The sequence below is a fragment of the Miniopterus schreibersii genome, assembly GCF_964146895.1.
Source record: "Miniopterus schreibersii genome assembly, chromosome: 4".
Taxonomy (NCBI): Eukaryota; Metazoa; Chordata; class Mammalia; order Chiroptera; family Miniopteridae; genus Miniopterus; species Miniopterus schreibersii.
In genome coordinates this window covers 72768380-72783704 of record NC_138105.1, presented here as the reverse complement: position 1 = coordinate 72783704, position 15325 = coordinate 72768380, and the positions used below count along the sequence as shown (strand labels likewise).

The 15325-nt window shown below is 48.7% G+C and overlaps 1 protein-coding gene across 12 annotated transcripts in view; it reads left to right on the top strand.

Moving 5' to 3' along the window:
• EPS15L1 (epidermal growth factor receptor pathway substrate 15 like 1) overlaps positions 1–15325 on the top strand; it is a 94359-nt gene that overhangs the window by 41344 nt on the left and 37690 nt on the right. For all 12 annotated transcript variants that reach the window (XR_013998798.1, XR_013998799.1, XM_081137276.1 and 9 more), the window contains 6 exons: positions 217–374; positions 3002–3158; positions 3401–3486; positions 6350–6422; positions 12888–13049; positions 13642–13839. Coding sequence is in view for 10 of the 12 variants with exons in the window: in XM_081137276.1 (XP_080993402.1) it covers positions 217–374; positions 3002–3158; positions 3401–3486; positions 6350–6422; positions 12888–13049; positions 13642–13839 (834 nt within the window). In the remaining 2 variants the exon portion in view is untranslated. The remainder of the gene's footprint in view (positions 1–216; positions 375–3001; positions 3159–3400; positions 3487–6349; positions 6423–12887; positions 13050–13641; positions 13840–15325) is intronic.

Here is a 15325-nt window from a genome sequence, read left to right as displayed (position 1 = left end):
CGAGGTGCAGGCTGGCCACTGGCTGAGATTGACCGAGTTGGTATTAAACTCAGCCTCAGTTTCCCCTATTACAGAACTGGGATCCTGTCTGCCCTCTCAGCTCATGGAGTCCTGAGGAGGATTTTCTACTAAAATGCATGTTGATGCACTTTAATACTGTATATTTGTAGGTTATGAAAAGTTTGAGGATTAACCATTGGAAAAAAACCCTTTCAGCCAACAGTAAACTGGGTGGTGCCAGTGGCAGACAAGATGCGCTTTGATGAGATATTCCTGAAGACTGACCTGGACCTGGATGGCTATGTGAGTGGCCAGGAGGTGAAGGAGATCTTCATGCACTCTGGCCTCAACCAGAACCTTCTAGCACACATATGGTAAGGACAGATGGACATCCGCTCCTCAGTATTTGGGCCTCACTGTGTGAAAGTAATGGCTATGGGTGGCTCAAAGGGACCCCGTGGAAATGAGGCTGTGTGTATGAAGCACTGGAGGGATAAGCAAGACAGGAGGGTGTGGCAGTCAGGGGTGGTCAGGGTGCCTCCTCAGCCCTGCACAGGCCTCTGTGTCTATCACTTAGTTTATTCTCGCCAGGCTGATGGGGGCTGAGCAAGGTACAGGTGTAAAGGCCTATACCCTGTATTTCGTGCATGTCATTTCACTTTCCACCAGGTGGACTGTCTTGTCCCCCTACAGAGCTCTGGGATGGCCTGCTTGAATGGCTAGGACCAGTTCTTGCTAGTGATTATGCTGGTTCTAGTGGGAGGTCCAGCCTTCATCACAGTTTGTTGGGTGGAGGCACTTGGCCCTGCCACCTCTGGGGGAATATGCAATAAGGATTCTGAAGGCTCCAGTGGGGCCAGCCTGGGCAGTGAAGGTTGTAGTTGCCTGCCCTAGAGACCATGCCCTATGCAGGTCAGTTACTGGGCATGCTGTGGTAAGACTGGTCTGCACCTCAGGGCTGGGTTGAGGAGCAGGCCTCACTCACACTTTCCTCTGGGGCCAGGCAGAGCAATGTTCACATCACTGGGGTGGCTCCTTTTATAACTGGCCAGTGGTGAGTGTCACTTCCTAGCTTTGTCCTCTAGAGCTCAAGACCTTAGGGAGCTTCACTTGGGAATTATAAGGAGAGAATTTTCATGTAATTCTGGAGAGATGAGTTCTTCAAGTAGAGTAGTAATTCCATGTTGTAAAGTGAGGCCTCTTCCCAGGAAGTGGGTCGTGCCATCCTCAGGAATGCATGACACCCACAGTCAGGCACAAAACAGCTGGGGGATTCCCAGCTGCAGCCCCTTCAGATCCAGTGTCCCCTTTATCACTTGAAATGGATGTATACAGAATTCAAAGGTAGCGACATGATGACCCCCGATCATTACTTAAAGGGACAATGCAAAGGAAGAAATTTATAATGTATTCCCCAACCTGTAAGTGGTATAACAACTCGTAAAATGACACAATGAAATCACAAATACTCTTGGATTAAAGAAGGAATGCAGCCCGGCCGGGCGTGGCTCAGTGGTTGAGCATCAACCTAGGATCCAGGAGATCGGGGTTCGATTCCCAGTCAGGGCACATCCCCGGGTTGCGGGCTTGATCCCCAATCAGGGGCATGCAGGAGGCTAGTCGATCAATGACTCTCCCATCATTGATGTTTCTGTCTCTCTCTTCCTCTCCCTTCCTCTCTCTCTAAAATCAATAAAGATATATTTGAAAAAAAAAAAAAGAATGCAGAGGATTGCATACAGGTAGCAAAGGGAAAGGACATACTGTGTGAGCGTGAGAGTCACCACTAGGAAAGTTAAACCACATCTAGATTAGTCTGCAGGTGGCCTGGGGAAGGGGATGTAACTGAAAGGGAGAAAACAGGGCAAGACAGGTTGCAGGGGGAAAACAGCGAGTAGGCCTTTCCCCTAACAGCACCCAGCACCTGGTCAGTCAGCATAGTGTCAGGACCAGCATGGACCCTGACAGAGCACCAGCACATGGCCTTGGAGCCCACGATCCTTGAGAGATGGGGAGGTACTGGAGAGAAGAGCCTGAGCTGCTGTGGGTGTGCAGCAGGACTGGCCCCCTCAGGTAGACCAAGTAGTTGCAGTGCGAACTTGTGCCCTCAAACTGACAAGAACGAAGACTTTTTAAAACCAGCCTTGATTAGCGACATTCAGCAGGTCTTCACACTCCCAGGCTCCCTGCGGCCCTGTTCACTGACAGTGTTTGGGCCTGAGTTTGTTCAACATTCTCAGCTCTCCTTGCTGTGCATTAGAAAATGGTCTTGTTTCTGCAGTGACTTCGCACAGTGGGAAAGAGGCTACGTGTTGAGTGGGCAGTGATTGAGTGAAGGGAAGACGTTTCTTGAAGATGTGGAGGCTGCTTCCTTACCGTTGCAAGGCTTCCCTTCCCATAGTGGCCAGCTCCTGGTTCCTGAGGGTGTCATGGAGCTATGTGCTGCCTTGCCTGTCTGGCAGGACAGCAGAAGGCCACACAGGCAGTGACACCTCAGCAGGGAGGGACTGCCCTGTGCAGCACGACCTTGCCTGGCTTTCTAGGTCCCATCCCCTCATGATGACAACCCTAATGTTGCTTCCATTGTCTCCATTGAAAACCAGTGGCCCAGGCCATTAAGATGACCCAGGCTGCAGGAATCTGATAAAGATCTGAGTGCTCACTTGGCCCAGCTTCCATTTCCATGGGAATGACTACTCTGTCCTGGACTGTTGTGTCTACCACCAACATATGATAAACATCCAGGAGGGAGCAAGCCCCCTCCTGCTCCCACAGCCCCTCATTGACCAGCCTTTGGGCAGGAAGCTCGGGTGGGAGGCCAGGCCTGATCCCCGGAGTGGGATGTTTAGAAGAATACGTGTTGTGCTATGGCCTGTTGTTCTTATCATCATCATCATCCTTTTTTTAAAAGCATGAGTCCCATGACTGGTACTCATTGCTCTGGGTGAATCCTGAATCTGAAGTCTGTGATGTGTAATTAGCGTCCCCACGTTTCTCCCAGGGCCCTGGCCGATACGAGGCAAACGGGGAAGTTAAGCAAAGACCAATTCGCATTAGCTATGTATTTCATTCAGCAGAAGGTCAGTAAAGGCATCGACCCCCCTCAGGTCCTCTCGCCGGACATGGTCCCACCCTCAGAGAGAGGCACCCCTATCCCGGTGAGTAGCCACTGGCACACCCCTGTTGTATTTGAATCTCTTCCACAGCCCGCCACCAGGTGGCGCTGGCAGCCTGTGTGAGTCTTCCCCAGGGGCCTTTGGTGTGTCTGGATGCCCAGATAGTTCCCCGGCTGGGGTGGGGGATACAGATGATTTTATTCCTCGTTCTAAGACCTACTAGTCCCTACTGTGTGGTGAGGTGAGTGTGGTAATATGTAATCCATGTTTGAATTTGGTTCCAGGACAACTCAAGTTCTCTTGGATCAGGGGAATTCACGGGTGTGAAGGAACTCGATGATATCAGTCAAGAGATCGCTCAGCTACAAAGGTATGTGAGAATGGCTTCTTCCCCTCAGATTCCGAATCTCACACAAACCCTATGCCAGGTCGTTATCAGAAGTGTTTGAGAGAGGTTTCAAAAACTCCTGGAAAGTTGACCATCACTAGTTTATTCAGCAGAAACAAAGGAACACAAATTCTTCTGAGTTTTTGAAGTGACTTAATGAGCTCGAGTATATGAGTCTTCAGTTGGAGCCAGTGTGAGCTATGGGGTCTCAGGCAGGTGGTCACCAGGCAGCACCAGCACCTCCCTCTGCCTTCCCCAAAGGCCTTGTTGTTGTCTTTGACACACAAAGGGACTATGTCTCAGGTGGCAAGTTAATGGCTTAGGACTGACAGCTGAACTGTTAGAGGGGCCTCACATCCAGGTCTCCAGCTCCATTCTTGATGCTTACTTCCTCAGTTTCCCCACATGTGAATGAGGACTTTGGACAGGGTGTTGCACTCTCAGAGTCCAGCATAAAGAAATATGCCCATTTCCTGTATGTCCCTGTGACACTCTTCAGAATGGCATCCTCTTGGGCAGTGAGCAGAAGGGCCAGAAGCACTTTGCCCTCCGCGGGAAAGAGAGTGCTTACAGGGTGGGGCAAAAGTAGGCTTACAGTTGTGAGTATGCCAAACAGTATTATCATTTATTAATTATTGTATTATTTTCCATATGAACAACTATAAGCCTACTTTTGCCCCATCCTGGATCCCACTCACAGTTGGACGCCCTCAGTGCAGCAGAGCCCTGAGAAGCAAAGGCAAGTTAGATGTCAGGTAGGACAGGTTAGGTGGGTCACAAAGCCTCAGCCTGGGCTGCCTACAGAAGCCAGACTCCCCCTTTATGCTCAGTCCAGAGGACGACTCCCATTCTTTCAGCTCCAGGAGCTGCGTTTTCCAAACCAGAGATCAACATGGGTAGCCTGGCAAGGCTGAGAGGGTCTGTGGAGACAGAGACCAGTGTCCTAGAGCCCCTGTAGGCTATTAATCAGGACTGTAGGTGGAAGAGGGTAGGGGCCTTTTAATGCAAGGGTTGGGGTCTTAGGAGGGGCACCAGTATCCGAGTCAGGCCAGGGGAGCCTCTGCAGCTGTGCAGCCTCTGATAGCTGGGAGTGCTTCTTCTCTGAAGGTGAGAGGCTGGTGTGTGCAGAGTATCTGTCTACAGGAGGCTGCGCCTGGAGTGGCCCCCAGCTGGCAGCTTTGAGAGGGATTCAGCAAGCTGTTGCTAGTGGGGGTGTGGCAACACCCACTGCCTCTCCCTTTGCAAGGTGATCCAATCATAATGGGTTGGGTCTGAAAAGGACATTGTTTGGTAGTTCTTAGGCTTGTGGAAACGAATATTCAGATGGTTTCAGTTGTTTCATTTCTGGCAGAATGTCCTAAAGAAGACCTTTTTGTGCAAGTGCCGGGTTCTGGTGAAGGAGGCAGGGTGTATTGCCAGCGATGTTCGTGCCACTGAGGCAGCCCCTTTGGGCACAATAGGAGTGTCTCAGTGCATTTGGGGCTTCTGTAATAAACTGCTATAGAATGGGGGGCTTAAACAACAGACATTTACTTCTTGAGGTTCTGAAGACTGGAAGTCCAAGATTAAGGTACCGGCAGTACATCTGGTATCTGGTGAGGTTGCCTCCTGGTTCATAGGTGGCTGTCTTTTCACTGTGCCCTCACATGGCAGATGGGATGAGAGAGCTCTCTGGGGTCTTTTTTGTAAGGGCCCTAATCCTGTTCATGAGGGCTCCATCCACTCTCATGACCTAATCATCTCACAAAGGCCCCACCTCCAAATACCATCACTTTGGGGGTTAGGGTTTCAGCATATGAATTTGGGGGGCAGGCACAAACGTTCAGTTCACAATGAGTACAGTGAGGCTGGTTTTTGCCACTGGGCGGGGGAGAGGAGCTGTGTGCAGTTGAGGAGACAGGCAGGGCCCCATTGAACACCTGGTGTGCATAGTGGCCAACCATAGCCTCCTGCAAGGGGTTAGCTGGGAGCAGCCCCAGGGACCCAAGAACCTCACTACCACTTTTTGCTGCCAGCCGTCTGGACCCCCACACCCCACTTGCATCTTCAAACTTCTTCCCATGGTTTCCCCAACCAAGCTTTGCCTTCCCATTCATGTTGTCCAGAACGTTCTTCCACCATGTCTCCCATTCACAGGCCACCTCCCTGGAGAGCCCTTTCCTTTCCTTATCCTGTTGGATTTCCTTTGTACGCCTTAGGTTGTATTTATTTGTGCATTGATTTGGCACCTTTCTTCCCCACTGGATGTGAGCTCTATGAGGGTAGGAGCTTCTTGTGGTATGTCACCAGGTCCTCAGTACTCGGTACTTCCAAGGGTAGACGCTCACTAATCAGTGAGCGAGTGAGTATAGGATTTGGAGAGGATTACTTTTTTCTTGTTGCGTAACTGATTGCCACAAATGTAACAGCTTAAAATATCCCACATTAGTGCACAGCTCTGTAGACCAGAACTCCCATAGGGCTTGACTGGGCTCCCTGATCAGGGTCTCATAGGGCCGAGGTCAGGGGGGCTCCCTTGTCCTGCTCCTTCCCTCCTGAAACATCAGTCTTTACCAGGGGCATCACTCTCTTTCTTTGAAAATCCTTTGCTTTAAAGGGTTCTTCTGTCCACAGTGGGAGTGGTGCCTCATCTTATCCACAGGTTTTACCCATGTTTTCAGGAGAGGGGATCACCTAGGACAAATGGTCCCTGGGGTTGTTCCTAGACTTCCACCCCCACTAAGAGGGGTCAGTTTCCATAGGGATGGATATAAATGGGTCTTGAGGAGTCAGGTGGAGAGTCTGCACTGCGGTGACGGTTAACTTATTCACTCTGTGCTTTCATGAAATATCTTTAAATGCTCAGGGAGAAATATTCACTGGAACAAGACATTAGAGAAAAGGAAGAGGCCATCAGACAGAAAACGAACGAGGTGCAGGTAAGCACGGTGCTCCTTCTGTGTCAGATGCAGCGCAGGGAGTTTCCATCAGTGGTGGCAGGGTGGGGGCAAGGGAAAAGTGGCCCTGCATTTACTGGAAACTGGAGCTCCGTGGGGGCTTTCAAGTGAATTTTCTTAAGTTCTCTATAATCATAGATGGGCTTTTAAAAAATTTATTGAGATATATAATTCACGTAATGTAAAATTCACTATTTTGGAGTGTACAATTCAGTGGTTTTTAGCATATTATGTTGCCTAACCATCATCTCTAATCCTAGAACATTTTCATCACCCCAAAAAGTTACTTCATAACCATTAGTAGTCACTCCCCATCACCACCCCCCCCACCCCCCCACCCCCCAGCCAAAGCACTAATCTCCTTTTTGTCTCTATGAGTTTGTCTATTCTGGACATTTCATATAAATGGGATCATACAACATGTGGCCTTTTGTGTCTGACTTCTTTCACTCAGCCTGAGTTTGTGAGGTTCAGACAATGGCCTCTAACCTATTCTCAGGACATTCCTGCTTGGAGTGTTTCCTAATGGGTGGTGGTGATGGCAATGGCAGAGACTGAGGTTGTCTAACTGCCTGGGCTCAAACTCAGCTCTCCTTAGTAGCTGTGTGATTTGGGGCAAGTTACTTAACATCTCTGGGCCTTGCGTGACATTGGTAATGAGTGTTCTGCTTTCCTGGGCTGGAGCATGGGGTCTGGCATGTGCTCAGCACTCACTTATAGCTGGCCAACCCAGCTATTCAATGAGTAGAGGGGAGGTTGCACCAAGAGCAAAATGGTTAGTACCTAGGAGCTATATATACCCTTGAAGAGACATAAGTTCCTGCAGTGTCCCAGGTGTGAATGGATAAAGAAGACACTGCCACTTGGAGAGGACTTGAGTTGGCCATGGGGCCCTGAGAATGACACTGAGCTGGGACTGGCTTTGCTTAGGGGACCTTGAGTGCTCTGAACTCAGAGCTGGCAGAAAGAGGAACACAGTTGAGTGTCAGGACGCCAGCCCACCACATCCCACCTGGGTGACCATGGATGGGTGGCTTAGCTTCCCAGCCTTCATCTCTAGCTGGGGTGGCAGTGAGGATCAGTGCATGGGCTGCTCTACATAGAGCTGAGAGCAGCATCTAGTCCCAGTGTGTGCTATATGAGTGGCTGGTTTGTTCTGGGCCACCTCCTGGGGCTGGGATCCGAACTGGGCTAGGGGAAGCCGAGTCAGGCTCACGGGGTGCTCGGCAATCCTCCTACCCATTCCCTGCATTTTCCCGCAAGGGATTGGGGGACTTTATGAGACATGGGGAAGATGGCACTTGATGCCTGCCTGCCCATTGGCCCTGTGAAAAATGACCTCTGTCATTGCTTCAGTCTTCAGACAGAGTGAGGTGGGTGTGCCCACCCAGCTTCAGGATTCTCATTGGTTCACACTGTACTGTGTCCAGACCCATCTTCGCTAGTTTCTCACTCTGCACATTGGCAGAGAGAATTGAGCTTTAGATGGTCTCCTGGAATGTTTTGTATCAGAAGGCGGGGACTGGCCTGCCTCTGATGTTCAGTGCTTTTATAAGAGCACCTCACAGGTGAAGTGACTAATTTTCTGCATGTTTGTACCTTCATCCAATCATTCTCACCACGCCTTCTGATTTTCACCCATATTCTCAAACTGACCCCTCAGACACAGAGCACCCCCGTCATGCACATTGCTTCACCTTCTATCCTTTCGTTTCTTGGTGTGGCAGAGCTGGCCTCTCCTTCCCTCATGTGTCAGCCCAGCCCAGCCACATAGATGCCTGAGTGGTTCTCGTTTTTACCATGTTGCCCAAGCCAGTTGTAGTTTGCATTCTGATCACTGAGGATCGGAGTGTTGTTAACTACCAACGAAATCAGTCACTGGGTCTCTGGCACCTGCTCCCAGGTGATTCTGAGAAAGCAATTGGGTCTTTGCAGAGACTTGATCTGAAGTCTGGAGGTACTATCCCCTCTGGTCTGTGGTAGGCATGGTAAAACCACCCAGAGTCCTGACTGATGGACTGTACCTCTGCCATCTCTTCGACACTGGGGTTCATGTGCCCTTCGATAGACCCCCACAGCTGGGAGGAAGCCTAATCCTAGCTAGGCTAGCCCCTATTCTTTAGGACGTCATTTGTAAGCTGGCTAGAATGGGGCTCTACTGTAGTGTTTGATGGCAGCTCCTTGGTCAGGGACAGAACTTTTTTTTTTTAATATATCTTCATTGATTTCAGAGAGAGGAAAGGAGAGGGAGAGAGAGATAGATAGAAACATCAATGATGACGGAGTCATTGATCGGCTGCCTCCTGCACGCCCCCGACTGGGGATTGAGCCTGCAACCCTGGGCATGTGCCCTGACCAGGAATCGAACCCTGATCGCCTTGGATCCTAGGTTGCTACGCAACCGCTGAGCCACGCCTGGCCGGGCACAACATATTTTTCTTAATGTCCAAAGGAAAACAGATTTGCCTTTGGCTCCTGCTGCCTTTTCCCAAAAAGGTCAGACCAAGAGATCATGTGCCACACCTGCTGGCACAGCTGTGGGTCAGGCCCAAGTGTGGAGTGGGAGCCCATTGTTCCACTCAGGTCAGTTTAGGTTTGGTTTTAAGCAGCAGCAGCTTAGCCTCAACCCCCACAGTCCTGTTCACATCACCCCTCTCCCCAGTTCTGCCCTGGGCATCTCCCGTCTCTCTCTCCTCCGCTGCCTAATACTGTACTGGTGATGGCCTTCAGTGTCTTTTCGTTTTGTTTTTGTAACAACAGCTTTACTGAGAGATAATTCACATATCATATAATTACCCATTTAAAGTGTATAATTCAGTGATTGTTAGTGTATGCACACAGTTATACAACCATCACCACAATCAATTATAGAACATTTTCAACACTAAAAAGAAAAAGAAACTTTGTTTCCATTAGCAGTCACTTCCCACTCCCCCTCACCCAGCCCATGAGAACCACTGATCTGCTTTCTGTCTCTCCGAATTTGCCTGTTCTCGACATTTTATATAAATGGGATCATACATTGTGTGGCCTTTTATGTCTGGCCTTTTTTGTTGTTGTTAATCCTCACCTGAAGATATTTTTTTTTAGAGAGGGTGGAAGAGAGGGAGGGAAGAGGGGAGAGAGGGAAACATCGATGTGAGAGAGACACATCAGTTGGTTGCCTACTGCACGCAATACCATCCAACCAGGACTGGGAATCGAACCTGGAACCCATGTACATGCCCTTGACCGGGAATCAAACCTGTGACCCTTTGGTGTGCAGGCAGACGCTCTAACCACTGAGCAACACCAGCCAGGGCCTGGCCTCTTTTGCTCAGTATGATGTTTTCAAGATTCATTCATGTTGTACTGTGTGTTAGTGCTTCATTTATTTTTGACTGAGTAATATTCTGTTGTGTGGCTGGACCACATTTCATTCATTCATTCATCAGTTGGTGGATATTTGGGTTTTTCCACTTTTGGGCTATTGTGAATAGTGCTGCTATGAGCATCGATTTGCAAGTTTTTGTGTGGATTTATGATTTCACTTCTCTTGGGTGTATACCCAAGAGTGAAATTACTAGGTCACGTGATAACTCTTTGCTTAATGTTTTGAAGGACCTCCAGACTGTTTTCCAAAGTGGATGTATCATTTTACATTCCCACCAGTAATGTATACGAGTTCCAGTTTCTCTGCATCCTCGCCAACACTTATTATTTCCCATTTTTTATAGTAGCCTTTCTTTTGGGCGTGGAGTGGTACCTCATTGCTCTGAATACTTTCCCCAACGACGTTAAGCATCTTTTCATGTGCTTATTTGCCATTGTATATCTTCTTTCAAGAAAATTCAGTTCAGATCTTTGCCCATTTTTTAACTGGGTATTTGTCTTTTTATTACTAAGCTATAAGAGTTCTTTGTTTTTGAAATATGTCTTTTATCAGATACATGATTTGCAAATATTATTTTCTATCTGTGGGTTGTATTTTCACTTTCTTGATGGTGTCCTTTGAAGCGCAAAAGTTTTAAATTTTGGTGAAGCCCACTTTATTGATTCCTTTCTTTTTCCTCTCCTGCTTTTGGTGTTATATCTAAGAACCCACTGCCAAGGTTACTAAGATTTACGCCATGTTTTCTTCTAAGAATTTTATAATTTTAGCTCTTAGATTTAGGTATTTGGTTTATTTTGAGTTAATTTTTATATATGCTATGAGGTAAGGGTCCAGCTTCACTCTTTTGTATGTGGAGATTCAGTTGTCCCAGCACCCGTAGTTGAAGAAACTATTCTTTCCCCCACTGAATGGTTTTGGCACTCTTGTCAGAAATTCAATTAGCCATAGATATGTGAGTTTATTTCTGGACTCTCAGTTCTATCCCATTGATCTATATATCACTCCTTATGTCAGTACACACTGTCTTGATGACTGTAGCTTTGTGGTAAGTTTTGAACTAGAAAAGTATGAGTCTGTCAACTTTGTTCTTCTTTTTCAAGATTGTGATGGTTAGTCTGGATCCTTTGAATTTCCTTATGAATTTTGGAATCTGCTTGCAGTTTCTACACAGAAACTGGCTGGGGTTCTGGCAGGGATTGCATTGAGTCTGTGGGTTGTCTGGGTTATTTTTGTCTCTTGTTTGCTCAGAGACCTCCCCTACTCTGACCCAGTGCCCTTCCTAAACTGGAGCTGGTGGATTTTCGTCCCTGCGGTGCTCTTCAATGGCTCCTTATGCATTACAGAGGCGCAGACTCCTTGACAGGCCCAGGCTATTGGCCACCTGCTGTCCCAGGTTGCCACACTTCATCCACCCCTCCCCCATCACCTGTCCTTCCTCAGATGTGGTAAACCCACACCCTGGACTCTACCACCAACCCCCTTTCAGACATTCTGTGTTACCTCCAAAATTTGTCAGACTTGAGATGTGCTCTTTGAATTAAAGGTCAGGAGCAGGGAGACTGGGAGCAGAGAACCCAGCTCCCCAAAATAACTCAGAGATGCATTTTTCCTGTTGAAAGAAGAGAGAGCTATGATGTTGCTGTCCTCAAAGCAAGGAGAGGGAGACCCTCCACCTTCTTCAGGTTTTGTCCTGAAAAGGCACCAGCCACCCACAGCTCTGGCCTGCCTTGGGGATTGGCCTTACCACCTGTCCTTCCTTACCCCTCAAGGACCCTCAGATTCACCCCTTCCCTTGATTCCACAGCTACCACCTTGCCTAGGCCACCGTTACCTCTCCCTGGGCCCAGCCTGAACCCTCTGCCCACCATCCTGGTTCCCTCTGTTGGCTCCTCAGGCCATCCTATTTCAGATAGATAAGACATTCCATAAGACATTTGTCTGGTTGAAAATCAAAGGTGAGAAGCCTTCTGTCCTCCCTTTGGCCCCAAGAGGCACAGTGGATTTGCTCCCAGAAGGCCTTCCCTTGTGCATGTTTAAGCAGAGACATCTATGCATATTCTCTCCTTCCTGTTTGCATGAATGCCAGGGTGCAACATACATGTGCTTTGTCGCACACCTTGTTCATTTCACATTGTAACTTGGAACTTGAGGTGCAGCATCCCTGGTCCCTCGAGTGATCTCTACTGTAAGTTATCAGCCAGTCCTTCCTGGTTGAGTTAGCATTGTTGATGATTTTGCTGTTACAGATGTTTATGTTTTCACATGCTCCATATACCTCTAGGATGCTTTTCCTAGGAGTGTAGTTTCAGGGCGAAGGATTCCTACACTGGCCATCTCTGTAGATATGGCTGACTTGGAGAGACTTTAGCAATAGAGAATCAGCAGGTCCCACTCCCACACTTGAACGACTTGCAGGGGCTTCCCACTGCAGAAGCGAGTGCAGCCTCTGCCGCCCTCATCCTGCTTCCCTTTGCTCCAGCTGGAATGGACACCCCCGCCCCCCTTGTAGCCCCCTGTGGTCCCCTGTGGTCCCAGAGAGGCCTGGTGGATCTTTGAATTAACTTGAGAGTGGTGAACACGGGGCATGTCTGAGATAACACAGTCACATTCCTGCCTCTTTTTCCTGCTGCCATCTGCTTGTTCTTCAGGTCCGTCCTAAGTGGTGCTTCCACTGGGGCTTTTCCACCCATGTAGCATCAGTCTGGTTCCCCTGCCCCCCGTGACTCTGACAGCACCCATGCTGTCTCTTTGTGCCTTTCATCCCCAGTTCATTTGTGCTCAGGTGACACCCTTCCTCTGCCCACCCCCAGCCACAGGTCTTCTTGCCAGAGACCAGCCTCTCTCCTGGCCCTGGCCTCTCTTAGGCCATCAGTAAATATTTGCTGAGGGACTTAAGGAGAGATTGAACCAGGTCACCCAGCCAAGATGCACTCATTCACAGTGGGTGTGTGCATGCAGGGTGCCACCCAAGCACAGATATCCAGGGGCCTCCCCCCCCAGGCTGTGTCCTGTTATATCAGCATGGCCCACTTATATCAGCAAGTCTCAAGTAAATTCAAACAATCCTTCCCTAGGAATTACAGAATGACTTAGACCGGGAAACAAGCAGTTTACAAGAGCTGGAAGCTCAGAAACAGGATGCCCAGGACCGCCTGGATGAAATGGACCAGCAGAAGGCCAAGCTCCGAGACATGCTGAGTGATGTTAGGCAGAAGTGCCAGGACGAGACTCAGATGGTGAGTCCCACCCATGCCCAGGATGGGGAGGGAGCTTCCTGAGGGCTTCTCTGAGCTCACGATGACCTTGAAAGACAATGTGAAGAATCCTGCTGTTTTAATAGAATAGTTGGGCATATCATTTGGAAAAGTGTTCACCCATTTGAGGCTTGACCTCAGTATCACCTGCCAAGTTATAGGTGTGAACAGCTTCGATCCCCATGAACCTGTGTATGGAGACAACACACCCTGTCCCATGCCCAACAGCATGAGTGTGCAGCACAGCTCTCTCCTTCCTCTGCTGTCTTCACTGCTTATTACAAATCAGGAAGGCCGTAGCCTCAGCAGATTTTAAAACCCTCAGGCCTCTACAGGAATGTTTGGCCCCTAGGGACAGATTGCCTATGCTTGTTCCAGCTTGAGCTTGAGTTCCTCTTTATCCCAAAGGGACTTTCTGTCAGTCACATGGGGTGAGCATGTCTGCCTTGTTTCTTTATTTTGGGCCTAGAGTAGGACCTGTGAGGAAGTCAGGTGTCCAGCCTCCCTGTGTTAGCTTGTTCCAGGACCGTGAACTAAGAATTCTCCCTTGGAGCCATATTTCATCTTGTTTCAGATTTCCTCATTGAAGACCCAGATCCAGTCACAGGAATCTGACCTGAAGTCCCAGGAGGATGACCTGAACCGGGCCAAATCGGAACTGAACCGGCTGCAGCAGGAAGAGACCCAGCTGGAGCAGAGCATTCAGGCTGGAAAGGTTCAACTGGAAACCATCATCAAGTCCCTGAAGTCCACTCAAGATGAAATCAACCAGGTATCTCCTTGGGAACAGGCCCTGCCAAGGCCTGCTGTGGCCTGGGGTCTTCTGCCAAGCAGAGCAGCTGCCGTGAGCTCTCATGTTGATGTTTGACTGGGCGGGGCCAAGTGTCTACCCTGAGGCCTCTTATTCCCTTTGCTTTCACTCACCTCACTTGCGTCCTACTGGTCTGGAGGTTAAGTGCTGAGAACCCCCAGTGTGTGTTCCAGTATCATGTTGACTTTAGCCTCGCTGTCTTTCCCCTTCCCTGCGTGAGCACACCTCATTTGCAGGGAGTGGGCAGGGGCAGAATGAAGGGCATTAAATTAATGGCTTACTGGGAGAGAGCCTTGGGTTTAGGAAATGATCTTGCCAGCCTAGTCCTCGCACAAGCAAGAGTGTCAGAGTCAGAGACATGTCCCAGCGCCTCTCTGTCCCTGAAGACTATTAGAAGACTATTGCATCGAGGTGGCTGCACCCTGTAGTGAGCATTGTCGAATTCAGGGCCCTCCTCCAGTTCTTCAAGCTGCCTGGGCAGCCCCTCCCCATCCTGCCCAGTGCAAAGGCCATATGTCCTACAGCGTTGCTTACCAGCAGAAGGAGAGCTCTCTTCCTGCCCCGCTATATGTGACAGCCATAGGACTCCCTGCTGGTCCTTGGGTGTCCCACCCAAAGAATGGGGTTGACGTGTGCCCTCAGCAACATCGAAATGGCTATTTTTGTTTCTTTTCTTAACTAAAAAGAGCTCTTTGTTCTCTTTGCCAGTTTACAGACAAAACTTGATCACAAACATGTACTGGGGGGGATTTAATACCCAAATTGTGCTTTGTTGTCAACATCTGTAGGATTATATTAAATCTTTTTAGAATTTGTAAAAACTATATAGGAGTCAAGTATAAGTGTAGGTTATTAATAATGATGATGATAACAATAACTGCTGCTTATTAATGCCCACCCTGCCAGACTCTTGTTTTACTTTTGATTTCCAATGGTCCACTTTGGAGAAGAAACAGAGAGGTTAGGTCACCAGCCTGAGGTCACGCTGTGTGTATGAGACATTTAAAGTACATGCCTGGGTCTGTCTGACCTCATAGATTGTCTTCCTTTCCTGGCCCTCACATGCCTTCTCAAGGACAAGGAGGATCAAGTGGATAATAAAAACCCCATAAGAGAGAATCACTGTCTAATATCACTTTGAACAGATTGTGAATCTGGGTTTTGTCTAATTTCAGTTTGTTCAGAATCGAAAAATGTTTCTTTGAACTCATGCCTCTCTCAGGGGCTGGGGATACAAAGAGGTTTCCTGGGGCCATGAGAAGGGCCTTGTTTTGGTTTATGAGGAGTCTCACTTCTTGTAAACATGGTGACAGGGGTCGCCTACTCCTTAGATGGGTAATTTAGTTACCCATGTAAATTGCTCGGGGTTATATGGTAGGAGAAGAACATGTCTTGCTTGAGACTTTTGCTAAACCCCACTTTATGCAAGCAATGTCTTTGTTGTGCA